Genomic DNA, 27,858 nt, shown 5'->3' with positions numbered 1-27,858 from the left:
CATGAGTGGGCGTGGTCTGCAATCAGCCCCCGCCTCGTGGTCGGTGGATATTACCCAGCCTCCTCCGGTGTCTACCAAAGTGCTGTCCGCGCTTCGGCTGCAGTCAGTCGGATGGTGTCGCAACCTGCGGTCGGTCGGAGCTGTGATAGAAGAAAAGCAGGACAATAGCAGACAAAAGGTTCCCGTTCAGGAAGCACGCAGAACGGATCTTTTTATTTTTTCTGTCAGGACTTTGTGGCGATCTTTCCTGGAGGAAACGCTGTGCATGTCCCATCCGGAGGGATAAACACCCGGAGCGGAGGGTCGCACCGACTACCCCTGAGCCCCCGACAGCCGTTTGGCAGCAGCTAACCGCCGGCATGACCCTCACACTGAGCTCCGTCCTCCTCCCCGCTGCCGTCAGCCTGCAGCTCCTGCTGCTCTCCGCCCGCATACAGGTACACCAGACTCCCGCTGATATTTGTGTTGTCAAATCTGTCTCTTCTGGAGAGAATGATGGTGATTTATCGTCTGACGTCTTTATGAATCAGAAGTTACTTTCCACAAAGTTTGCCAAAAGTTTTGTCGAGTAAAAGTGAGCTGAAACCTTTAATTTTCAACTTTTGATTTTCTACTTTCTCAAGTTGTTCCTATTGGTCGTATGATGAAATGCGTCACTTTTAAGAGACGGAACAGCTGAATTAAGTTATTTAAATGTTAAGGAGTAAAGTGACAAATCACCATTTTTGAGAACTTTCTTTGGATTTCCACAATGTCAGAGTTGAGGAGTGATGATGTCATTTTGCACAAAACACGCATTGTTAATTAACCTAAATAATATTTTAAAAAAAACATTAAGTCACTTAAATGTGAGTTGTGCTTGAAAAAGTGACTTTTAAGGTTAAAAATAAATATATTGATGGTTTACAAACCACACGATGCTTTTGCTCCTCAGTCTGCTCTGACATCGGGGGTTTACATTTGTTATTGGGGAACTTAAAGGATCATTGCTTCATATTTACAGCTGTGTGCAATAATGCGTATTTGTTTAATAAGACTTTTGCTCCATAAGGATATAAAGTCGGTGGGATTTCGGTCACCTTTGGATCACATGGACTGTGTTTTGACAAACTGTCGGCTGAAAGCAATCTTTGGACTTGCATTGGCAATGTTTGTGTTTTATCAGAATCATTCTTTTGCTTCTCTCATCAGTCTTCAACGCGAGCTGTGAGTGTAGGAGATCCTGCAGGGAGCTCTGAAGTCGTAAAGAACCAGAGCTCAGTGTTTCCTACTGAACCCTGTGACACCACACTAACCCAAGGACGGCGTGCTCCCACTCTTCTCTTGGTTTTCTGAAGTTAAACGGTCTCCTCGTCGGTTTATATTTGATCTTTGCACATTTACAGGACGAAACATGTAGCTGTCGTTGGAAGGTTGTCAAGAAAAAGCATCCAGGTTGAGATCTATGATACGACAGAGAAAAGCAGCAAATCTTCACTTTGAAGACGCTGCAGTCAGAAAACATTTGACGCTTTGCTTTATAACAGATTGTTGCTGAGAAACGTCCTGTCAATCACCTTATTAATGCATCAGTTGATAGTTTCAGCTTCATCTTCTTGCCTGCTTTCTTTACAGATTCATGTTGTTTTGTCCAAACTTTGTTGAAACTTACACGACTTTATTTTAACATTTAGTTGAGATCGCAAAGTTTCCAACTAAGAGGTCATATGGCTGAAATGAAATCCACAGATTTTTCGCGTGACGTTTAGTTTACTTGTCATGTTGAGCAGCGCTCGGGCCCATCTTAACAGTTTTATGTCTGGAGGAGTTTTTATCAGGTGTGACAAAATCTCCCCTGATGATGTCACAGTGATGTCATCTGGGTCGCCTCACCTCGGGCTTCAAGACAACAAATCTACCACAGTTTGAAAAGCATGGAGGTTCACCAGGGAGGGGAAGTCTTAACAATCGATGCGGTTGAGTTGCATTATGGGAAATGAAGGATCTAGTGAGGATATCTTGAAAGCTGCCACTTTGACCGTTCTTTTTGTGTCTCTTGCGAGTATGTTTGCTCTTAATCGCTGCTTCAGGAGGGATTAAAAAAACAATCCCAGGTCAAGATGTTAAATGCTCTTAGAGTTCCATCATCAAATGTTGCATTTTGAACACATCTGCAGAGTAGGCGTCTTCACAGGTCCAAAGTTTTAGACTTAATCAGGAACTTGCCTGAACCTGATGTGTGCACGAATTCAACGGGGGCCCGAGGACAGTCAAAACCCGGTTCTGATAGTTAGACCTGAAAATCTGGTCGAGAGAACACTATTTTTCGTGTTAGACACACAGACCTGATTTGACCCAACTTGGTCCCGGGTGGGGTCCTGGTCTCGGATCCAAGAGGACCTGTAAAGACCTCCACAGCAGAGTCTTGTTGGTGGTGAATCTCGTTTGTTTTCATTTCGTCCTCTACCTGCCGTGAGCTCACCTGTCGACCCTCTCTGCAGGTTTCTTCGGCCTCGGGACACTTTGAGCTCCAGATCTTGTCGATGCAGAACGTGAACGGGCAGCTGCAGACCGGCGCCTGCTGTGACGCACCCCGGGACGCCCCGGATCGGCGGTGCACGGCGGACGAATGCGACACCTACTTCCGGGTGTGCCTGAAGGAGTACCAGCTGAAGGTGTCCTCGGCCGGGCCCTGCAGCTTCGGCACCGCCTCCACGCCCGTGCTCGGTGGGAATACCTTTTCTTTACGCAACGCCAAGAGCGCCAGCGCCAGGATCGTGCTGCCGTTCAGCTTCGCGTGGCCGGTGAGTTCAAAAGTTCTACAGTTTGTCTCATTGATGTCGTGTTTTTGTGTCTGAGGAGGTTTTTTTTTTGGTTGTGTTCGAGTTTGTGTTGCTTCTTCAGCCAGATGTTCAGCTCTTCTGACCAGAACTGAACCAACACTAGGATGTGGTCTGGTGTTCTCAGACAGGGGATGTTGTCTGTTTCCGGTGTTCATTCAGTCTCTTGATGTAGTTGTCTCCTCATTAGTAAAACAGAACTGTAACTTTAGATATTTTAGCTTCATCTGACGGGACTGGTTTCAAACGATGCGCTTTATAGTTGACAGTTTTGTTCCATGGATTCAGGATGAACAGTTTTCACTTTATTTCTCCCCCAAAACAAAAAGTTATCTCTCGAATATACAATGCAACACTATCACGGTACAAGACAGACGGCAGACAGGGAGGAAGAGAAATATGTTACTTTAATTTACTTACCAATCTGGCATTCCCAGTAATCCAGCCACATCACTATACATTCATGTAATAAAACCGCACACTTTATTTCAGGCTCTCTAATAGTGTTTGCTGGTTAAGTCATCAATCTGCCGGGTTGGACTGATAGAATTATGAGCTCCTCCAGAGTTTTTTTTTTTTTTTTTTTTTTTTTCTTTCTATCAGCTGTTTGTTTTTCCCGGTGGGAGCGAAGCAGCAGATCTGGAGCTGGTGGGCTTCTCGCTCCGATCGTCTTCGGGGTTGATCTGGTTTGAGTCCAGATCCCTGTGATGCTCAGCAGACGCTGGCTGAGGTTTCATGTGCTCGGCGGCGGCTGCTGTGGTTTCCTCCATGCCTGGAACTACAACTGAGGACAAACTGCTCCGGGCAGGAGAAGACACCGGCGGGCCGAGGCCCCCGGGTGTTTGTTCTTTCTCTCTTTCGTGCGTTGTTGTGGTAGTTATCTCCCCTGACCTCTCAGCGGGGGGGGGGGGGGGGGGGGGGGATAAAGGGCCGTTGTTGCCGGCTCTGCTCGGCTGGCTGCAGGACATTCCTGCTGTTGACCCGGGTAACTGGCATGTTGAATGAAGCCGCCGTCGTGGTCGTCTGTGCAGGATGAGGTTTTTTTTGTTGTTGCCTTTTTGTTTTTCAATCTAAACTGGCAGGACCGACCCAAACAGCTTCTCTGTGTGCATCAGTCGTGTTTATTGGAGCTGTGATGTGTAAAGTCGTGCCAAACCTGCAGCATTTCACCCGAGACCCCACCGTTGGTTCGTCCACCCTCCTCCTCTTTCTTTTTTTTTTATCTCTCACAGCGCTTGTGTTTTTTAAAATCCTTTCCCTCCTGCTGTGTTGTATTTTTCCACCTTTTTGTTTCGGTGTCTCATCCTCTCTGATGTGTTTTTCCATCTTCATCCCTTTTCTTTCCTTCTGTGCTTTTTCTTCGGTTTAAATGAGCAGAGGACTATGGGAACAATGGGCACGGCCGTAGCCGGGCTGCAGCCGGGGCTTATGGGACAATGCCGGGAGCAGAGGGGTTGGGATTGGGGGCGGCTGGTGGAACAATATATCCACCGTCAGTGAGTAGATGGTGGAGGAAAACCTCAACCAGAGAAAAGTTTGTGGTGCAACTCGTGTTGACCCACGGGGAGTTGAAGCAACACCTCCTGGCGCAAATACATAAGCTCTTTAAATTCTTCATTTCAATCCACCAGTGGCTTTACAGTTTATGCAAGATTCAATCCTAACACTGTAAAGTGTGTCCTGAGGGCGGCACTAGGGCAAACTTCATGGGGTCATGCTAATCTAAAGGAGTATATCCTCTGAGGAGCAGGACGGATGGAGATCAAGACATTTCTGATCTTTTTGATTTTGTGCACAAGCTGATACAGAGGATGTGACATGTTACCTTTTGCCCTGATGATGGCGCTAGAGGAAAGGTCATGAGGTCACCAAAATGACCGGGCTTCATCCTCTGGGGACGATGAATATTCACAGCAAGTTTCAGGATAATCTGACCAGAAGGTGGTGAGATATTTGTGCTCTGACTCAGTTCACTGGTAGTTAATCCTGCCGGGGTTTGTGTTGGAACAAATGATGTTGTCTTCACCAGACCACCCCGAAAACACACACACACACGCGCACACACACACACAGGCACACACACAGAAACCAGTCATCCATGCAGGGCTGATCTGGATGGATGACTGGTTGCCCAACAGTCTGAATGTTTTCGTCTGTTAAACTGAAAACAGATGATCTGCTATGAATAATTATCATCAGATTAAGTCATAAACCTAATTTAAAATAATATATACACATTGCTTTACAGATCAGCTACTGAGTAAAAAGATAAATGGAGATTTTTAATTTCTCATTTTGTCTTTTGACACCTTTTATCAACATTCAGAGGTTGGCCTTTTGGTTTCATCTTAAAAGGCCAACCCAAAAGGTGACAGCAGCCATGTGATAGGCTGTTGTTCTTGTAACGGACACAATTAAGTACGATTTTTACAAAGACATTTTTTGAATGTGCCAGGCTCAGAGGAGTCCAGATGTGGCTCCACGAGTCGACCAAACATGGAAATTTCTCATGAGTCCCACTGCTGACAGACGCTGGAAGCGTCCAGTCACTCCTTGATCTTTTTCTTATCCCTTCCTTCCTTCCTTCCTTCCTTCCCACCCTCACTTTCTTTTCCTCTGTCCCAGTCGTTCCCATATGACATCAAACCATCAAACTCATTACAGCTAATCAGCTGTCCCAAAAACTACAATCCACCGGCTAATCTGCATCACCACACAGCGAGGATGTACCTTTGTCAACAGTACATTACTTGTTTTAACAAGCGAATAAGAAGCCAATGATAGTGAATAATTAGAGTATTAGTGAAGAGTAAACATTACCCTTAATTACCCTGTGAATCACCTACGCTAATCGCTAGCATACACATGTCCCAGTCTTGCACGTAAACTCAACTTTACAAATGTTTGTAAGAGTTTAACACTGTATTCTGTCACCATAACGGCCCCTTGACAGTACTCTGACCCAACCATAATCATAACAATAGTCAGCTAGGGATTAGCATTAGCCTTTAGGATGAGTTAATTTAAAAGGTAACCGCTCTCATGAATGGAAATTTTGAAAATGTGCTTTTTTTTTTATGAACATGGGAGAAGTTTGCCTTTCTGTCAGGAATCTCCTTAGGTTTAGGCAACAGACCTGCTTGGTTAGGTTCAGGAAATATCATGGTTTGGGTTAAGATAAACCCTTTTATGGCTAAAGAACTACGGTAAACTTCTCCCATGTGCCTCTGTAGCATGAAAGCATGGAATTAGCAACTAGCTAGCTAAGTAGCCAGTTGCTAAATTGGTCAAATTCAAACAACTTAATGTTTTATCCACATACTCTTGTCACAGCGTTTCTAGATAATTAACAGTCAATTAATAGTCATTAACACGGATTGCAGCTTCTCTATTGTGAAGTTTTCTGCTTTATTGAAGCCGATAAGGAAGTGCCTTAAAACTTGCATTATCTCTACTGACCAGCAGGGGGCGACTCCTCCCGTTACAAAAAGATGTCTGATTGTATAGAAGTCTATGAGAAAATGACTCTACTTCTCTCTTGATTTATTCCCTCAGTAAACATTGTAAACATGAGTTTATGATCTCAATCTCTAGTTTCAAGTCTTCTTCAATACAGCATGATGTTCATTTAGTAAATTATGGTCCATTTAGAGTCAAATAGACCATAAAGCAGAGTATTCCTTAGCGCGGGGCTTACTGGGATTGACAGGTCGCTGCCACTACCAGAGACGTATACGGCATCTCTACGTCATCATCCGCATTCCAAATATGGTCACTTCTGTTCATCGGTTGTAAAAAAAAAAAAAAAAACATGGCGACGGCCGTAATCCAATATGGCGACGGCAAAATCGTCAACAAACCAATGGGTTTAATATTTAAAATTTAATATCATGTTAAACTGAATGTTTTTATTGTTCTAGACTGTTGGTTGGACAAAAACAACTCTACTTGAAGATGGGCCCTATGGGCTCTAGGAAAGTGTAGAGGATGGATATCAGGTGTAAGAGATTTTCCGACACTAATTGTTAGTTGCAGCTTCAGCGTCTCCTCAGGGATTCTGACTGTGAGAACCAGCGATGCCTGACCTGCGTCTTCTTCTCACCGTGTTGCCGGTCGGCATGGACGAGGCCGCCAAACAAAACGTAAACCGAGGAAGATCTTTTTGTTTCGCTGAGTGAGTTCGGAGCTCTCCTCCTCCTCCCTGCCCAGGACCTGCCTCCACATGTCGCCTGGCTCTGCCTGCTAACAAACTATTTTCCCACACTGAGCCCGTAGCCAGAGAAAGCAGTTCCACCTCCTCAATCAAACAATTACAGAGAGAGGGGGAGTGATGGGAAATCCCCAACGGCCTGCTGCTAGATGTTTTGGCAGGAAGTAAGCGGAACCTGTTGGCAGGAAGTAAGCGGAACCTGTTGGCAGGTAACCCGGCTGTCTGGTTCTTGTCCCTGCTCTCATCTAGAAATCGAATTAGCTGCTAAAATGTTTTTAGGTGCCACCCAGTGTGTTTGGTGGGCAACGCGCTTCACTTTTCCTGCGGGGTCAGGAGGCATCTGCCCCGACGCCCAGATCCTGTTTCAGCCAGAGGGGTGACGCAAGGATGTTGCAAGAGCTGCTCAGAGGGTTTTCAGTCACAGCTTCGGCACATTAGCTCGGTTCTGCATTAGCGACAGTTATGTGGCGTCGGGGTAAACAGCTCTGTGGTTCACCGGAGACGTCACGCTCTGTGTGGAACCGTTGACGAGCAATCAGGAATTTATTTTACGCAATAAGATTTCCTTGATTCTGCTTTTAGATTGTTGTTTTAGATTCTTGTCGGTAAGAAAAGAAAATATGTTGAAACCAGCTTTAATTTTCAGCTGCCAGTCAGTAACCCGTCGTAAAATGATGAGGTATTCTGTGATACGTTTTGGTGAAAGTTAGGAAAACTTCAAATATGTATCTTGACATGCTCAAGCTGAATTGTTGTCTGAGTTTGACTTACTTGCATATTTTGATTCTGGTCTTTAACTGGAGAAATCCAACTCATTGTATTCTCATACCTGCTGCAGAAAATGCTGAGTCACACTTTAGCCCTGCTTGCATTCGTAACCATCAAAGTAGACGGAAGCCCAGCAGGTCAAAATTACAACAAAAAAACCTTGTTTGTCTTGAAGTCTACTCGGGGCCCAATGGCATCACAAAATTTGACATAGTGGCCAAATCTCTCCGGTCCGTTACAAAACGCCATTGGGCACAAAAGACTGTTTCCCATAGACTTGCATTGGGAAAGAGATGTCTGTAACTCAGCGACTGATTTTTTTTATTTTTATTTATTTTTTTAGGTAAACAAGGCTGAACTGGGGGGCGGGGTTAAAGGAAACGCCAGTGCACACGCTCTACGGGTCCATGGATGCGGAAGACCTGCTTAATTTTATACTCGGAAGTCAACTTTTTTTTTTTTTTCTGCTTCATGTGCTCCAGAGCAACTTTCATAGGAATGAAAGCTCACTTTCAGTTTGACCTCCAGACAAAGTGGTTTATGATGATCTGGATAACAGTTGGTTTGTGTCTGACCCCTAGTGTTTCAGACCCACCAGACTTTTTTTTAGAGTGATGTTTCAAGATCTCAGATAAGAATGTTATTGTTGTTATTGATAGAAACAATTAAAAAAACTACTTAAGATTAAAGTTGTGGATTTATCCTTTAACAAAGTACAATATATTCAGTCGGGACGCGTGGAACTTGCTCACCATGTGTGGGAAACACTGTTTTGTGTGGCGTGACTCACGCTGTAGAAGACGGGGAAAACATGTAAGACATGAACAAATCCCCCGTGTTTGGTTTGTTATGGCTCATTATGGTCCAATAATCCTGTCCGCTGCTCTGAGGCGCTCGATAACCCGACATCACAGCCCGAGCTAACCGCTAATCTGTAAACGACATGGACCGACTGTGGTTTCCTGCAGTGTTGGTGGGAGAGAGTTTATCTAGCTGCTGTGGATCTACGCCAACATGCGCAGGGTTTGACGAGTGTGGACAGGATGATGTGGGACCACCGAGGTTGAAGTTCAGGCACATTTAAAGCACGTTTATTTTGTATCAGAGGGTCAGATTTAACATCAATGAGGCAACAAACCAGAAACCCATCAAGTCACCAGGTTTCTGGTGTTTCCAGTGTTTGTGGCGGTCGGGTGCTGAGCTCTCTCTTCACACGGGATTGATATTAGCAGGTCACTGATATGTAGTGACTGTGATTTTGTTCCAGCTTTTAGAGGAAAAGAGAAAACAGCCTGGAACAAACTGGCATACTGGAGTTTATGTAATTGGTTGGTACAAGTTTCCATTTTTACTGTAGTTTTAACAGAAGATTCATTTGAAGCGTCTACCCTGTTTTAACACACAGCCATGACACTATGTTCTATTCAGTCCCCCCCCCCCCCCCCTGTAAAAACAATGGTTTGGTCCTTTTAACAAATGCAAAGAGTCTGCAACCTGCAAATCACAAACACACAAGAATGTTCTTCTATACGTGAGGACCCATTCATTTTCCTAACCTGCACCTAAATCTAACATTCAAACCAGGTCTTTACCCCCAAACAACCCATGGAAGAAATGAGGACCAGGCAAAATGGTCCTCGCTCTCCATCGTTAAAACTCCAGAAGGTCTTGTAAAGGAGCCCACAAACACACACTCTTCAGTCTTTGTGGTTCCCTGCTCTTATTTTGGTGTCTTGTTGACGTCGAGCTCCAAATTTGGATGGTGTGAATGTTGGAGAGAGAGAGAGAGAGAGAGAGAGAGAGAGAGAAACCTCCAAGCCTTAAAACACACACACACACACACACACACACACACACACACACACACACACACACACTCTCTCTCTGGCAGGCTCTGGTACGTTTGTCATTCGATAGCGGTGAGAGCGACAGTGGCCTTAAGAGAGACAAAGGGTTTCAAAGTGGAGCTGAAATAATGGGACACACACACGCACTGTGTCTCTCTATTTAGAGGCTTCAGGGTGTTTCAGTGACTCCTGTGAATTTTGTTTGCAGTGTTTCTCATTGAAGTCTTCATTTGATCTGTCAATGCTCCTTAAAGTTGAGACGCCCAACTTTGATTCTCCAGAGACCGATCTTTATCTGTTCCTATTCTCACTACGTGTGCTTGTCTGCATCTGCACGAGATGTTGTGTGAATGTTGCATTTACATCATTTGTACATTTTTAATTTCCCCTGTTTGTCTATTTTATTCCACAATCTTAATAACAGTGAGATGTTTTTACAATTAATATGTGCACTTAAAGAAATTGTATAAAGTGCACATTTCCCACCATAAATTCTAAGTGTAGCACATTTGTTTACTATTGGGATTTATGATGTAACTCAGTCTAAAATAATCAAATTCCATTAAAGTTTTTGGACTATAAGCCATTTAGGAGATCAGTACCAATATCCAGCTGTACGGTTTTCTGCTGGTGTTGGACATATTTCATCCTTTCATGGCATTACACTGTTTAAGTAATAAGTTTAAGTATCTAAAATGTCCATTTTATAAAAACAAACAGAAGCTGATTGTTATTGTCACTTGATATATTGTTTCATTGATTAGTTCTGAACGTTTCCATTGATTCTTTTCCTCTCTGTCTTTGTGTGCAGAGGTCGTACACGTTGATCGTGGAAGCCTTGGACTTCAACAACGACTCGTCCTCCGGCAGTGAGTATCTTCATCGCCTCGCTTCATCTTCTCCTCTTACTGACATGAACACGACCTTTGACCTGAGAGCTCAGTGCTGCACAGGCCTCCAATCCATAAAGACGCCACGTCTGTGTGAAAACTAACCGACTGCGAATCTGCTTCAGTTTCTTTATTCAAAATGCTTGAAGAAACTCTAGGAAAGTCCAAATGTAGATTTGATATGGGATGGCGACTTAATATCATCTATGAAATTACAGGCAAGATTTTAATATTCTATTATTTTTTACGTCCTGTTCAATTTGTTTCCAGGATGTCACAACCCTCTCTCTCTCTCCTTATTACACGTCTGCCTTTCACTGTCGACTGTTCAGCAAACACGAAAAAGCCAAAGAAAGAAGTTTTTAAAAAGAAAGAAATATGAACATTTGTGTGCGAGTTAAATTGTTTGCAAAAATCTTTTTCTGAGCTCAAAATGTTTCATCATTCACTCTGAATTATGACAAAAATATACATGTCAACAAACTTGTCAGTTCATGTTCAATTAAATACGAGACACAGACGACATTAGATGACATAAAGACATTGTCCAGGCATATCCTTTCACTTTTTTAACCTGTTTTTCAACCCCTTGCAGACTTCTGGAGTTCCCTCTCTTGTTTATTGCAGCGCTAACCCCCCCCCCCCCCCCCCTTCTTACTACAGCAGCTTATGGAGGTGTTTACATGCCCTGGATGAGTCCCATTCAGGAAACTGGTTGTAAAGAGTGTGTGAGGAGAGGCGAAGCTGGCAACCTTAGTTTGAGCGTCTGTTTATCACCCAGCGGTCAGCGAGGCGGTCGGAGCGAGAGTGTTGGCTCGGTGCTGTATTTGGCGTCCCTCAGGGAGCCATTATAGGCCCGGTGTGAAGTCGGCTGACCTCGGCCCAGGTGGGCTTCACTGCAGCCAGTTTTACTCCAAAAGTGGAACCAGAAATGAGCAGTCTGTTAGTCAAGTAAAGACAAATCGATAGATACTATTAGGGCTGGGAAATATATTAATATTCATCAACATCTTGACGTGAGACTTGATATCGTCTTGGATTTTTGACATCGTAATATGAGTGTTGTCTCTTCCTGGTTTAGGAAGGTCACATTACAGTCAACTGATGTAATCTTCTGAACTTCTGAACTGTTCTATTAGTGCCCTTTACCCGCTTAGTCTTTATATCCTCACTACTGAGGATTATGTATTAACAATCCCATTGTGTACACAATACCGTGGCAATTTTGATATCAAGGTATTTGCTCAGGAATACTGCGTTATTTGATGTTCGCCCAGCCGTAGATACTATGATACTCTGATGTTGTTGTTTTTTGTTCAGAAACCTTCAGCAGGCAAACACAACTGAAACTGCTGTCAAGCCAAATGAGGACAGAACAAATATTGACCCTCTCAGTTTAGCATCAACAAGCTAAGTGCCTCCGACACATGGTCTTTAGTGGACACCTGTATCGTTCTGTTACCGTGCAGCAGGAGAACCCTCTCTGTGCACTACCTGCTCCGACACAGTTAGTGAACATAGTGAAGCATTTAGCAGCTAAAGAGACTCATATTAACCCGAGGAGTTGGTGGAGACCAAAAGCTCAACAAATCTACAATTAAAACGTCTTTCAGTGGCATCATCGCTCTACTACCGTCTATTTATTCATTTAACCTTCACCGTTTGAATCTCTTCTACAAAGGGGTCCTGGTCAAGATGGCAGCGTAAAAGTACCACATAAAAATAATACAATAACGACAGACTTAAAAAAAAACATAGAAGACACGTCAAAGAGACAACATACGGAAAACAAACCAGCAGTTTGCTTCAATCAAAGATTTCATTTCATTCAGTATTGGGACAAGTATATTTCTATATCGTCTCTGTAGCTCACACACAAAAAGGTTGAAGTCAGTATATACATGCTTCAGTAACAAAGAAGGAAGTAAACCCAAACTCATCAAGAGGTTTTTCTTCGGGCCAGTTTTCGGAGTTGCAGCTCTCAGGCGAGCGTTTGCTCGACAGCTCGGCCGGTATTCAGCGATGAAGTGCCAGGTTTGAATATTTGCTCAAATATTCTAGACGGAGCGGATCCAGCCTCTTTCGAGGGTACCTATTTTTCAAATCTGCTACCCCCGTGCCATTTTCATCACTTTTTTTTTTTTTGTTTGTTTCTTTTATTCCCCATCGTGATGTGAAGTGTCACAGTTTGCTTCCAGGCCGATGGTGTTACCTGCTCCGAGGTTTCTGGAGTCTCTTTTCAGCTCTTTGAGTCCAGTCGCCCGTCGTTTAAACAGACGCAGTCACCTCGGCCCGACCACACTTTCCACCCCGCTGGTGAAATACCACAGAGCAGCTCAGCATTTTCAAACTCTCTGGAATATTACAGCAGCCCGCCTCCTTCTGCAGCTACAACTACCGCTGTCCTCACGAACGCTCCAGCAGAGTACTGTTACTGTACTGTGTTTGTCCAGCTGCTGAGGACGAGGCTCAAAGACTAATGGCCTATAATCATGAGGCGATTCATCGTTTGTTCAATCAAGTGTCAATATTTGCTGGTTTTCTTCATCTTCTATGTAATAAACTGACTCTTAAGTTAACAAGCCGTTTGAAAATGTCACTTTAGGCTATTTGAAATTATTGTGAACATTTTGTTTTGTGTATTTCCATCGTTGCCTAAAAAGAGTACATCCTTTACTACTTTATCTTAGAATAAAGCAGAGTCATAGTGTCCACGTCCACTTCTTATAGACAGTCTCGTGTGCATCTCTGTGTTTCCTGTCTGACTGATCTAAACCGTTGTGTCTACAGGCGCTGGCGGGGCGACGATTGAGAAGGCCGTCCACTCGGGGATGATCAACCCGAGCCGGCAGTGGCAGAGCCTGAAGCACAACGGCCCCGTGGCCCAGTTCCACTTCCAGGTCCGCCTCAGCTGCGACGAGCACTACTACGGCTTCGGCTGCAACAAGTTCTGCCGCCCGCGAGACGACTTCTTCGGCCACTATGAGTGCGACCACAATGGCAACAAGACGTGCCTGGAGGGCTGGTCCGGTCTGGACTGCAACACTGGTGAGTTCTCTGTGGGTTTTATTGATGCATGGGAACTCTACTGTTCTAGCCCATTTCATATAACGTTGTTATAAATCATGTCGGAGCAGTTTTTAATTGATTCTCCTGACTTCCAGGCAGAGATTTGTTTCCTGCATTTATATTAAAATACACTTTCAATGTCATATCAAAACTATGATGAGATGATGCTTCACAGTCGACGTCTAGCCACTTTAACTGCGGCGTCAAAGGTACTTTACTGTAGCAATGCAGCCGGGACGCTTCTCTGCTGGTGCGTTCAAGTGCTTGTGGGAAAACTAGAGACAGCCGTGACCCGCATTTTGCCCACATATTTTTTCCTTTCCGTCCTTCTACAGCGATGTGCAGACAGGGCTGCAGCACAGAACACGGATCCTGTAAAGTTCCTGGAGAGTGCAAGTGAGAACCAGCACACACACAACATGAGCACCGCGGCTTTTCTGTCTTGTCTGTATTTGATAGTGACCGTAGAGACGGAGACATGTAACATAGGAGGGACAGGGAGGTATGACATGAGACAAAAGTCCTCAACTGGAATCGAATTAAGCTCTTGCAGCTTTTCAGCAACTGTTTCAGGAGTTGATTTTACTTTATTTCATTCATGTTGTATATATTTTTTTATTTTAAGGGGAGACACCTGGTTTTTAATGCCTCTGGTCAATTTTGAGATTCTGCTTCTATAACATGTCTTCTTTCACACCAGTGAAAAGAAACCTCCAAAATACACATTTAGGTGTTTATTTTACTACTTTGTGTATCTGTTAAAAAGTTAGTTAGATAATGCCTCATTTGCATATTTAAACTTAAAATGTCAAAAGACATCTTCTTTTTTTGTTTTTCCTATTTACCTGTAGTGTTTCCAAAATGTATGTAATTTTACAATACATGTATTGGGTCACAATTTAACAACATTTTTCATAGTATTCTGTCTTTTTTTTTTATCTAATAATTGCAACTGCGCCCATTTTTATTGTTTTGTGTGTGTGTGTGTGTGTGTGTCTCTCAGGTGTCTGTATGGCTGGCAGGGGGAGTATTGTGATCACTGCATCCCTCATCCCGGCTGTGTTTACGGCAGCTGTGTGGAGCCCTGGCAGTGTCTCTGTGACACCAACTATGGAGGACAGCTGTGTGACAAAGGTACACACACACACACACACACACACACGTTATTAGAGAACTGTCTCCATCAGCTTTAAGTGTTTTCTCACACAAGGGTTTTCTTTGCATATTAGAAGGAACATGAGTATCTTCCGCCGACTTGAACACACAGATTAAAAGTACATTTTATTTTGTGAACCTCTGCAGCTAATTATCCAGAGAATTAAATATGAATGTCGCAACTTTACGCTGCAGATCTGAACACGTGTGCGACGCTGCAGCCGTGTCTGAACGGAGGAACCTGCAGCAACACGGGACCAGACAAATACCACTGCTCCTGTCCCGATGGCTTCTCGGGGGTCAACTGTCAAAGAGGTGAGGGGAGTCCGTGGTTCAATTCCCCCTACCAGCAGCAAGGCACTATGAAGACTTTTCAACCCTTCCTGTGAAGTGTTATCAGAACTTCATGTTTACTTACAACAGGATTAAAATGACGTGGTGTCTCTGATTATCTGTCTTTTTGGATTTATGTCCATAAATCCAGTTAGATTTTAAACCAGCTATATTTAACTATTCTATATTTATGTTTCTTGATTTTTGCTACACTATATATTACTTGTATGCACATTGAGTCCAAATAACGTGAGTAAATAAAAGTAGTGAAAACAGAATCCTTCATTTGTGGCTGTTTTTATTTGAGCTCTGATCTGACTGAAAACATGTATCCGTCTGTCTCAGCGGACCACGCCTGTCTGTCCAGCCCCTGTCTGAGTGGAGGAAGCTGTGTGGAAACCAGTCAGGGTTTCGAGTGCCGCTGTGCCCCAGGGTGGACCGGACCCTCCTGCTCCAACAGTAAGCCCCGCTGAAACCTTCATCATTTATCAGATCCTCTTTGAAACCTCCGGTGCAGCTTCATGAACTGCTTTTGGACTTTCTCTCCGTCTCAGATGTGGACGAGTGTCTGCTGAACCCCTGCAGTCATGGAGGAACCTGTCAGGACCTGGTGAACGGTTTCAAGTGTACCTGTCCGCCTCAGTGGACCGGAAAGACCTGCCTCATCGGTGGGTCCTCCTCTAACTCCAGAGCCAGAACTGTTGCTGTGCTCTTTTTCCAAATTTGTGGTGGAGGTTTGAGGCTGTTTAGGAAAACTTTGTTTAAGTTATGATTCATCTCTTCCATTCGTGGGGATCAGTTTTTCCTCGGGGCGTTTTCAGTCCGTCAGGTCGGAGCGCCATCCTTCAGCTCCTCTCACTGAGAACCAGGATGATCTCGGGGAGGAATAGTTGTGGTTTGGAGGATTAGCGCTACGGATCGCCCCACCGCAGCGCTAATCCTCCGCCGACCAGCAGCCACATGCTCCTCAACCTTTAACTGTGGCTAGTTAGTTTGGTCTGCCAGCCCTCGATTTTGAAGTCCACTGCTGAATGATTTTAGACGCTTCCACTGCTTTCAGACCGTCCTCCTGCTGACCGACTTGAAGGCCAGACTCAAAGCACCCTTTAACACTGTTTGTTCCATCTGTTCCTGTTCCTCCTCCCGACCTTTGACATCTGCTTCCTCTGTTGTTCATTGACTTGTTAAACAATGAAAGCTAATGAAGCGGCATTTTAAGCTGAAATAACTTTTACTGAAAAAGAAGCCGCTGTGACATTTACAGGATAGGCCAATTGTTAAAATAATATTACAAATAATAACAATAATAAAAGCAATTAACTTTATTTATACAGCACTTTTCAAAAACAAAGGTTACAAAGTGCTTTTTTGAAATAGTTAAAAACTTTTACAACATTGAGCAAAGAAGCAACATATAAAAGAAATCATCTGTAAACTCCTGCTTTCTCCCTCTAACCTGTTTATTCTGCTGTTTGTTGTTTCGTTTCAGATGCCAACGAGTGCGACGACGACCCCTGCGCCAACGCCAACTCCTGCCGAAATCTGATTGGAGGATACTTCTGCGAGTGCGTCCCAGGTTGGACGGGCCAGAACTGTGACACCAGTGAGTAAGACGCGACAACAATCATAATGTGTAGTGAGGAGCAGATGGGACGAGGCAGTCGTGATGCCAGAACAGTCAACCGGCAGCAGCAATAACTATAATCTTTATTTGTTTAGAAGCTTTTGTTTTGAAACTCAGTTTGATCAACTGTCACATGAGGCTGCAATGTTAAATAATAGACTGTTTTAGCAAAACAATCATCCTCGAAACTCCGTCATTCACTTACAGTTTAGCTTTAAATTCCTAAACAAACAGCGTATCCGCAGGAAAACTGTTTTGTGTGTATGCTTTTTATAAAATCTCATTTAAAAACTTTATTTTTTATTTTTTTTTCTGCAGATATCAACGACTGTCGAGATCAGTGTCAGAACGGAGCGACATGCAAGGTGAGCATCAGAGGATTCACACGCTTCCTAGTTGGAGAACACACACACACACACACACACACACACACACACACACACACACACACACACACCACAGCTATAAACAGCAAATATGCTGAGCCATGCATGCAGGACAGAGACACGACTGTATTTGTGCTTGTGTCCATGACAACAGCAGATCAGATTTCTCCAAACGTTTTCATTTCCCAACAGAAGATAAACAGTCTGTCCTCGTTCTTTTCAAATGCTGATTGCTCCTTTTTTTCTTTCTGCCATTCTTCATCACACAATGGTTTATTGTTTACTGATGGGGGCCAGATTACATTAGCAGCATTATCTGACAGTGTGCATGGTCAGCATACACAGCCCAGTTTGATTTACAGTATTTATGGTTCAGTGCTTTTGGGTGAAACAGAATCTTAAATACAAACTATTACTGAGTACGAGTGTAAATATGTGTGTGCAGATTTTAAAACTTTAAAGACTCATTTGGTTAAAAAGTAGTTCTGTAGTATTCTGACCTCCCTGAACATGCTGCTTAGTTTGGCTAAGAGCTAGAAGCTAATACATACAGTGTGAATTGTGCCATATAGTTTGTAGTAATAATAATAATAACTTTGTTTTTAAAGGTGCTATATAAATAGAGTTCACAAAGTGCTTTGACAGTCAAAGCAGCGAAAACAAGACGATAACAACAGAAAGCTCGTAGTAAGCTAGCAAGTCAACTATGTGGAAAGTGAAAATTTGAGCTGACAATGTGGGCTGTGTGTAAACTTGGAGCTTAACATGAACAACTAATTTATAAAAGAAATGTTATACAATTAAAAATGAATGTACATACACTAATTAAAACAACTCGATTAGCAAACTCAATCACACATCCCTCACGGTACAGTAACAGCTAGCTAGCTAAAACTAGCAAAAGGTGTTAACAAGACTAAATACTGAAATATCATAAGAATTACTAAATATAGTCACTAAAAACTGGTGCGTGATTTGGAAATATAAATATATATTAATATAACAGAACTTTTCTCCTTCAGGACCTGGTGAACAGTTATAAGTGTGTGTGCGCTCTGGGTTTCGCCGGCGAACGCTGCGAGAAAGACGTGGACGAGTGCGCCAGCGGGCCGTGCCTCAACGGCGGCCGATGCCACGACGCAGTTCACGGCTTCCACTGCCTGTGTCCACCCGGCTTCTCTGGAAGTCGCTGTCAGGTGAGCTAAGATGCGGTTAATGGAAACGGGAAGCAGGACGTTTATTTCTGCAAATGGGAAGCAGGACGTTTATTTCTGCAAACACACCTGGTTTGTTTAAATATTTTTTTATCTAAAACAGTCGTAATACGCCGTTTTATTATCCAACTATACATCCACTAAAATATAATAATTAGTCTTTGATCAAGAACTCTAAAAAATATAATTTGAATCCATCAGGACCAGTATTTGCCTGTTTATTTGTGTTAATTCCTGCTGTGACCTGATTTTAAACTCTACATTGTTCTTTTATGTGGCTCAGCTGGTCCTCTTCCTCTTCATTTCCTCTATTCAATTCGATTTATATTCAATATTATAATTATAGATAATTGCTGTAACTTTACACCACGTCTTTGTCTGGCTGGTTAACACTCTGAACAGCTGAAAAGAGTCCAAAGTATGCCTGACACACATGCTGTTTTCTTGATATACTCGACTTATAAATACTGCTTTTAATTAGGAGATGCCATAAATAACAAGTGACATAATTCCAACTTGGCTCTTAAAGAGGGAACACAAGAAAATACTGTGTACAGTGCTGTTATTGTGTAATATTAATGTGTTGGCTATTGAACAAATTATTATTGTTGTGTAATGCCGAGCGTCGTTTTTTTCCCAGCTGGAGGCTGAATTGTTCTCTCTGTCCACAGCTGGATATCGATTACTGCCTCCACAGTCCGTGTCAAAACGGCGGCCAGTGTTTCAACCTCGCGGCGGAATACTTCTGTAAATGTCCCGACGACTTCGAGGGCAAGAACTGCTCTCACCTGAAGGACCACTGCCGCACGACGCCCTGCAAAGGTTCACGTCCACCCCACATTCTCTCGTTATCCATGCCCGGCTTTGTTGTCTGCGTACATTTACTCAAGTTCTTTACTCGAGTACAATTCTCAGCTACTTGTACTTTACGTTAGTGTTTGCATATTCTGCTACTTTCTACTCCACTACATTTATTTGATAATTTAAGAGACATTGCAGACTCGGATTATTAACGCAAAATATAATTAACAAACAAATGATGACGTATTATTATAGATTAAGATAAAACTTTATTGATCAATGGGGGGAAATTCACAAGCTTCCCAGCAGATTGATCTGACCAGCTGAAGCAAGATACTCCAGTAAGTTAATGGTTGCAGCCAAAAAGTAGTCCGGGTTGCTTCCGAGCTTCAATTAAAATTAGTCTTGAAGGAACGCTAGAGCATGAAGTCAAACAGAAAATACAGAGAAATGTTTTAGAAGTTGTAGTTTTCAAACAAATAGGATGTAACGTGTAGATTTTGTTAGACAGAGCCAGGCTAGCTGTTTCCCAATGTTTCTACTAAGCTAAGCTAACTGGCTGCTGGTTTTAGTCTAATATTTACCGTACAAATATGGAGTAGAATTAATCTGAACATCCAGATGTGGTGAGAAAGTAAATTAGCATGTGTCTCGTTCTTCCCACAGTGATTGATAGCTGCACGGTGGCGGTGGCGTCCAATAGCACGCCGGGCGGGGTGCGTTTGATTTCGTCCAACGTGTGTGGCCCCCACGGGCGGTGTCGCAGCCACGCCGGCGGACAGTTCAGCTGCGAGTGTGAGGAGGGATTCACCGGGACATACTGCCACGAGAGTGAGTACATAAATGAGTATTATGTGTTTTTAATAATCTCTCGAGCAATAACTTTTTTTTTTTTTCCAATTAGATGTTTTTTTATTAACTTCAGGGTTCTATAAAAACTAAATTGATGATAAAAAAGAAATATAATACATTATTGTTTCTCTTCCCTCTTCCTGTCAGACATAAATGACTGTGAGAGCGCCCCCTGTCTGAATGGAGGAACCTGTATCGATAAAGTCAGTCAGTATCAGTGTATCTGCGCTGACGGCTGGGACGGACCTACCTGCCAGAACAGTGAGTCCTCCTCTTCCTCCCTCTTCATCCTCGCAGCTGTAGCAGGAAGAGGCGGCATTGAGCGGCCATATTGGATGTGTTCCGATTATTTTTGTTATTTGTCGCGCAGACATCGACGACTGCAGCTCCGCACCTTGTCGGAACCGCGGCGTCTGTCGAGACCTGGTCAACGATTTCTACTGCGAGTGTAGCAACGGCTGGAAGGGGAAGACCTGCCACTCAAGTGAGAAAACATAAAACTGCCGTGTGAATGCTGGCCCTCCAGTTGTTCCAGATGTTGGTTCAAATTTCTGACTCGCTGTTTTTATTCCCAGGGGAGAGTCAGTGCGACGAGGCGACCTGTAACAACGGAGGAACCTGCTATGACGAAGGAGACGCCTTCAAGTGTCTGTGTGCTGCTGGCTGGGAGGGCGCCACCTGTAACATCGGTCAGCAGTGACATGACGCTGTTTTGTTCTTTTTTTTTAAGCGTCTTCATGTTTCGGCGAAAAACGTCTGTCGTCTTTGTGTCTACAGCGAAGAACAGCAGCTGTCTGCCGAGTCCCTGCGAGAACGGAGGAACCTGTGTGGTGGGCGGAGACTCTTTCAGCTGCGTCTGTAAGGAGGGCTGGGAGGGCGCCACCTGCAGCCACAGTGAGTCACTGCACATCCACTGCTCTAGTCCGCATAATGTCAATCAAGGGTCTAATTTTAAGGGTTCACATTCCGTGTGAAGACATGATTTGTGAGTGTCGCGTTATACGCTACATGTGATGCATTTCATATTGACATCGTGGACCTTTTCGTTTTAAGAGGACGGCGTGTTAATGTGCTAACATTTAGCATGTTAAAATGCTAACCATATGCATGTTAATTAGATTCAGCATGTCACAAATGTTAGCGTTAACATGCTAAATGTCTACGTTTTAAAATGAAGTATGTGCACAAAAAAATAATATTAGAAAGGTATGTACAAGTATGTGCAACACATTGAAGCAAACTATTATTTTAAGTCTTTAAATAGCTGCGAGGCTGATGGGACATTAGTTTCATGTTGTTGTTTAGAAAACCAGATGTGTAGCTTTTAGAAAAGGAGCCATCCTCTGGCGACCATGAATCTCTGTTTCTAAACTTTAATTGCAATCCGTACAATAGATGTTGAGTAAAAGTGTTGCCCCGTCAGAGCTACGCTGCTAATGTGACTCAAGATATTTCATTTCATAGTCCAGAGTCGGACTGGAGAGATTTAGACGTGTGTGATGTGACGAACACGGTGAGTGAAGATTTTCTTTCTTTATTTTCCAGATGCCAACGACTGCAGTCCTAATCCCTGGTGAGTTCAACACACACTGATGTACATATTACATTTAATATATACGTCACGATATCCTTCTTTTACTACTTTCTTTTATATTCTATACTAGGACATTTTATGACTTTTTTTTTTATGGCGTACTATGCTGTGACATTTTGTACAACATAGAATTCTATGGATTTTTAATGATTTTTTTACATTTTTATGACGATGTCAAAAAAGTATAGTATGTTGAAATATGTCATAACACAGTATGCCATATTAAATCATAAAAATGTCAATATAGTATATTATAAAAAGTAATTGTAAAAAGTGTAAAGAAAATTCGGTATGAGGGCTCCAGCTCAGGTTGTTTATTCTCCCCCCCCCCCCCCCCTAATAATAATAATAAACCCATCATCTCTGTCCTGCAGTTACAACAGTGGTACCTGTGTCGATGGAGACAACTGGTATCGATGTGAATGCGCTGCGGGGTTCGCCGGCCCAGACTGCAGGATCAGTGAGTGTTGACCTTTAACCTTCTCTCTCTCCATCTCTCCCTCCACTCATCTGCTGCTCTTTTATTATTCCCATTCTGTCTTTTCATTTAGCTCTCGGACGAGACAAAGAAATGTAATTCATATTTCAGTGGGCGGTAAATAACAACTTGTCACTCGTCTCTTTTAGATGTCAATGAGTGCCAGTCGTCTCCCTGCTCCTTCGGCTCCACCTGTGTGGATGAAATCAACACTTTCCGTTGCATCTGTCCAGCAGGGAGAACCGGCCCTCGCTGCCAAGAAGGTAAAACCTGCAGACAGTTTATGTACTTTATTCCGTTTGTATACCTAGTACTGCAACAACAGACGTTATCTTCACCATCATGTGAATCTTAAAGCGGATGTAAATCGCTGTTACTGATGAACTCCTCTGATGTCGGGACACCTGTGCACTGAGACGTGTCAGTCAGAGTTGATGCTGACGGTAAACTTTGTGCTGCAGCGTCGGGGAGGCCCTGTGTGGTCGGAGGGCTGCTGGCTCTGGACGGAAGCAGATGGGACGAAGGCTGCAACAAGTGCCGCTGTCTCAACGGGAGGATCGTCTGCTCGAAGGTAAAACTACTTTTACAATCAACACTTGAAATGATGAAGGCACTTTGCAAATCACAAGGTAGTAAAAAAATGTAAACCGTACTTTGGTGTTTCATTTTTACCTCTTTACTTAAGATTTCATTAAACTTATTTTCTTTTTACAAAATGTACCAAAACACTGGCAACGATTATGAAGTTACTGTTTACACTGTTCTTTTATCATTTAGATTTCATTTTTTAAATTTTTTTAAAGATTTTAGTACTCGATTGTACACTAAATCTATAGTTGGAAGATTTTTTTGCAGTGCATTAATAGTTATTATAATATCGTTTCCAAGCCGTACCCAGTTTTATTTAGTTGTTTAGCAAAAGCATGCTAAATGTAAACAACACATTTATGAGTTAAGTTTGAACTACTTTAACACAATTATACAGTGTGAACAACAACATGATGCATCTGAAGATAGTAGTGATGTTATTGGCTTAATGGATGGAGGCAAAGAACAAACAGTCAAATTGACTTAAAGTGTCAACAGTCGTCATTATGCAGGATTGGTAGAGGCGGATCTATTGTAAACACTGTTCTGTAGTTGTTGGTTTGTGATGATGATGAACAGACAATGTATTGTGTATTAGGCGGAGTGCATGAGCCCAGCCCACCGGGCCCCGCCCACAGCCAGGTGTCACTCAGAAAGCAGCTGCGCCAACGTCACCTTTACCTTCAACAAGGACATCACGGCAATGGTCAGTTTGGTTTTCCTCCTTCCAAACACAAAACGACTTGGTTCCATTAGTAGAAACTGTCTCCTCGGGGTGTTTTCATATCGGGTACAATTGCGCCACACCTTCATGCTGTGGACGCTGATGGATTCCCTCTGGTGTGGTGTTACAGGGTGTGACGGTGGAGCAGGTCTGTCGTGAGCTCAAGAGCCTCTACGTCGTCAAGAATCTGTCCTCCGACTCCTCCGTCTCCATGACCTGCGAGCCGTCGCTCAGCACCAACAAGGAGATCCACGTAGCCATCGTGAGTCACGTGTGGTCTGAAAAAAGTTGTTGGAAACGTAGAACAAAACTCTGTAGTGTAAAGATTTTAAAGCAGCCATCAGCTGATGGGATCGGGTAATAAGTTGCTACCATTTCCAGTAGATCAAGCTCACATTTAGCAAAAGTCTGGGATTATAAAATGGAAAAGAGGTCAGAATTCGGAGATAAGAGCACAACACTGTCGCTAAAAGCTTAAGATTTGTTAAACTGTTCCAAACCGCTGTTTCTGCAGCCAGAAAAATAAAATGCATCCAGTGTGCCAGATCTTTTTTGGAATGGAAAAGCTTTCATGACTTATTGTGTTGCATGAATTGGTGATTAGAGGGTACCAACGCAAGCATTTATTTAGACTGAAATGTCACAGATAAACTATCACGGGAGTATTTCCTGCTGATTATTTCAGTCGACGGAGGACCAGAGGACGGAAACCTTCGTCAAGGAAATCACAGACAGGATCATGGATCTGGTCAGCAAGAAGAGCGCCAACAGCACCGTCATCAGCGCCATCGCAGAGGTCCGGATCCAGAGGAGGCAGAGCCACAACCCCAACGGTGAGCCACTAAATGGAGAGGACATCAACGTTTTACAACTCTCTTGTGCATTTGAGCGTGAAACGTCATTCTCGACTTTGGGAATTGTAGTTTGACAAAATAAGGAGCACTCACTGGCTTTTTTTTTTGACGCCAAATACGATTCTTGAACGGTTTGAATCTCGCTCTATCTACCAAAGTTCCACACTTATGCTAAGCACATGTGATGTGGTTGATGGCACTGGAAAAAGTCTAGTCTATTTAATTGGTCAAACTGCATCTGCGTGTTTTCGGTCGGAATGAATGATGTTAAGTGCAGTTTATTTTGACTAAAAAGGGATAGAGCTACGTAGGCTAGACATGCGTATTTCTGTACTAGACGCACAGTGATGAAACCGATATCCATCTTTTTATCTGACGTTGGCTAAAGCGGCAAAAAAATTCCCAAAAAGTCAGACTGTTACTTTACACTTAAAGTGACTGAAAGATTTATATTTTTTTGTTGAGTTTTTAGTCCGTTGTGTGAGTTGTTCACTGACCTCCGTTCCTTTATTCGTCCAGCAGACCTCCTCGTGCCCCTTCTGGTTTCCGCTGTGGTTGTTGTCTGGGCGTTGGCGATCGTCTTGATGTTGCTGTGGTTCGTGAGGAGGCGAAGGAAGCGGAGCGCCCACGCCGGGGTCAGCACCCAGACGGCAGCGGCGGCGTCTTCTTTGGCACCGGTTGCAGAGGACAACAACGCCCTCCACAACAGTGTCAACGCCGCCCGCGAGCAGCTCAACCACATCAAGAACCCCATCGTGAAAAACACACCGAACCAGCAGCAGCACCACCTGCTGCTCCATCACCACCTCTGCGACGACAAGAACGCCGTCAATGCCAAGATCAGGAAGTCGGACACTGGAAGCCAATCGGAGGAGGACGAGATGGACAAGAGGCTGCAGAAGGCGAGGTTCCCTCGGGCAACGCCGGCGTACTCGCTGGTGGACTGGGGGGAACGCCCCCCCCACCATACGGCAGGCAAACCCCCACACTGGACTAGCAAACAGGACAACAGGCAGCTGCAGTCACAGAGCGTAAACAGGATGGAGTATATTGTATAACCAACGGGGGTCCACAGAGATCCGACACACCGACTTTTGGTTACTTGTCTTTTTTTGGTGTTCTTCTTCTTTTGTTTCAAAATGGACTTTTGGCGTTTCATTTTTTGACGTTTCATTTTTTGACATTTAATTTATGACGCTGGCCCGATCGGCCCACTGCGGTTGGCTGGATCTCCGGTTTTGTGGACGTCTTCGTTAAGGACAGAAATTGGACGTGCAGGAGCGGTTCGTTTCTGAAAAGACCGACGTGCACGAAAAGTATCTTTGATTCCAGAATGAGTTTTGTATTTGAATGTGCTGTTCGCCTTGTTGCACCCGACCAATGTGGGAGAAAAATATATTTATTTTGCTTTTTTTGGGGGTGGGGTGGGGGGGGGATTTGAGTCAATATGAAGAATTGTCCACGTAGAATGTTTCTGTATAGATATGTAAATATTTTTTTATTAATCATTGTGTATATTTGATTTATTAACTTAATCGTCAAGAGCCTTAAGATATTCCTTTTGTTTAATTTATGAGTATTGTTCTGAGTCAAAGGTTTGTAAGCTTACAATTTCTTGATGGATTTTGTTTTATATAGATTTTTAACGCCAAAAGTGCTCTTGAAGAATAGTTTATTTTTTTTGCCTTTTGGATTTGGGCATTTTTGTGCCTCAAATGTTTTGTACATTGTCTGTTGGATGTGATCTGTTGGTATGTTTGCCATGATGTTCTGTTGAGAGTTCAACATGTCGGTGGGTGGGGGGTCTTTTTACACAAACCAACATGGTGGCAGACATTTTGCTTTTGCTACTGAAAAGAAATTCTTCAAGGGATGCAGCTTCTTTCTTTTCTTTTTTGGTATTTGTACATTTTGTACAGTGTAAAAAACAAACAAAAATGAAGAACAGAATTTGGGTCGTGTTTGTAACAATCTGAACGATCAAACCTGCGTAATTTAAAGGAGCCCTGTGGAGGTTTCTTGTAAAGTGAAAACTTGAAGTCTCCTCCACAGGGAACCTTTTTAAGGAAGTACCTGAAGAGAGTTCAACGAGAACATTGTGACATGTTGCCTGTCGGTGATTGTGATTGGAAGACAAAGTCGGGCTGTGAAACCGTGTTTGATTTCAGTCGTCGGCCTCTTTACTTTATGATGGAAGAATAAATAAAATGTGTTTCACGTACATTTCACTCAAGTGTTTTTTTTGGACCTTGAGAAATAAAAATCAGTTTGTTACTGGTAACAATGAGTTGTTCTTTTTTGGGGAAAGTTAGATGTTCTTAAGTATTGTGAAGTATCTCAGAAAGAACCAATAACTTCATTTGATCCGGCCAGTTTGACAGAAACGATGGTCGTGCCATTTAATGACGTACTAAACTATAACTAAATGTTATGACTTTTACGTCATTTTAAGGACATATACACCATGATTATTTTATGACTTTAAGGACGTCTTTTTATATATATGTTTTATAATGTGTGTGTATATATACTGACTATTTTATGTCGTACTATGACGTTTTTATAACATTTTCATTACATACTATATGACTTTTTAATGACATTTATATGACTAACTATATTATAATTAGTGAAATTTGGATAAAGTTGTGAAAAATAACAACTAAAGCTGATATTTGAACGTGTCGGATACATATTTAATCCAGCGTTGTCTTCTGCTCGTTTCAGGTCGTCGGTAAGACTTTCATCATAATGTTGGTCTGAACTCAATCTGAGTCTTTTTTGCTGAAGTTATTTTTCATCATTTCACAACTTTACTTTAAAAAGGTTGGAAGCTAAACTAAAAAACTCTTCTCAGTGTTCTGATCAAAGAAGCATATTCGACAGAGGATTTAGATTTGATCAAATGCTTTTTACCCAAACTTGATACTCGTCTTATTGAAATCTGCCTGATCAAACACACACAAACACAGTATTTCACTGTAGCACTGTAACAACACATCCTTCCAGACATTTGGATTCCCTATTGAAAAGAGTCTCATCCATAATTTCGTGCATGTGTTTGGTTGATGTGGGTGAAGGCTTCAGTTCGTTGCTCTTTTGACCCAGACAGACATCTCGCCTCATCGAGGTGTTTATCGGCGGCGGAGAACAGAAGTCACTTTGTCTCCGTTCATCCATCTTCTGGTCTTCATGTCCATCACGCACTGTCCCTCTGCAGACATGTGAGAGCGTTTATAAAGATCCGCCCGCAGCACAACAGACTGTCCCTTACAAATAAACAACATGAGACATTTTCAATAATTGCTTTTCCTGCAGGAATTTCTGCCGCGATGCCCGAACTTTCATCGGAACAAACGGAGCGAGGGGAACCACAACCCTGCTCCTCCAAACTGTTCCAGTGTGGTGGACTCGGAGCGGAAGACTGCGTTTCAACTGTGTTTATGTGCATTCTTCTGAAGTTCTGCAAGCTTCGTGATCGTCAACACAAGAGGCTGATGGGAATCTAAATCAGACGCCGATAAGCAAAGACAGTCACCGTCAGTGGATCAGAGCCGGGTTTCATGCGGCCGCTCATTCGGAGCGCTTTGTGGCCGTCGTGTGTTTTCATACTCTGAGTTACTACGTGATGCCAATCTTCCCTCCTCCTCCC

General features: G+C 43.2%; 1 protein-coding gene across 1 annotated transcript; it reads left to right on the top strand.

The window, feature by feature from the left end:
* The first annotated feature begins 85 nt into the window (after nucleotides 1-85).
* On the top strand, nucleotides 86-26,427 carry LOC142949779 (protein jagged-1a-like). The gene is made up of 26 exons (XM_076091604.1): nucleotides 86-437; nucleotides 2,481-2,783; nucleotides 10,456-10,513; nucleotides 13,325-13,582; nucleotides 13,939-13,999; nucleotides 14,607-14,737; nucleotides 14,954-15,073; nucleotides 15,437-15,550; nucleotides 15,646-15,759; nucleotides 16,581-16,694; nucleotides 17,034-17,080; nucleotides 18,124-18,297; nucleotides 18,987-19,137; nucleotides 19,783-19,947; nucleotides 20,116-20,229; nucleotides 20,339-20,452; nucleotides 20,544-20,657; nucleotides 20,746-20,862; nucleotides 21,514-21,541; nucleotides 21,937-22,022; nucleotides 22,190-22,303; nucleotides 22,502-22,611; nucleotides 23,227-23,334; nucleotides 23,483-23,614; nucleotides 24,038-24,185; nucleotides 24,726-26,427. The coding sequence occupies exons 1-26, from the start codon at nucleotides 360-362 to the stop codon at nucleotides 25,262-25,264; spliced, it is 3,612 nt and encodes a 1,203-aa protein (XP_075947719.1). The 5' UTR covers nucleotides 86-359; the 3' UTR covers nucleotides 25,265-26,427.
* The last annotated feature ends 1,431 nt before the right edge of the window (nucleotides 26,428-27,858 follow it).

Source organism: Anarhichas minor, unplaced genomic scaffold (assembly GCF_050575085.1).
Source record: "Anarhichas minor isolate MPS153535 unplaced genomic scaffold, ASM5057508v1 ptg000014l, whole genome shotgun sequence".
Classification (NCBI taxonomy): Eukaryota; Metazoa; Chordata; class Actinopteri; order Perciformes; family Anarhichadidae; genus Anarhichas; species Anarhichas minor.
The sequence above is the reverse complement of the archived record's forward strand: the minus strand, read 5'-3'. Positions and strand labels throughout refer to the sequence as shown.

What these genes read in the sequence shown, in the direction of transcription:
- LOC142949779 (XM_076091604.1), top strand. Translation starts at nt 360, where the DNA reads ATGACCCTCACACTGAGCTCCGTCCTCCTCCCCGCTGCCGTCAGCCTG. An exon ending in AAAGTTCCTGGAGAGTGCAA is followed by an intron (nt 14,000 to 14,606) that starts GTGAGAACCAGC and finishes TGTGTCTCTCAG; the next exon opens with GTGTCTGTATGGCTGGCAGG. An exon ending in GGGCGCCACCTGCAGCCACA is followed by an intron (nt 20,863 to 21,513) that starts GTGAGTCACTGC and finishes TTTATTTTCCAG; the next exon opens with ATGCCAACGACTGCAGTCCT.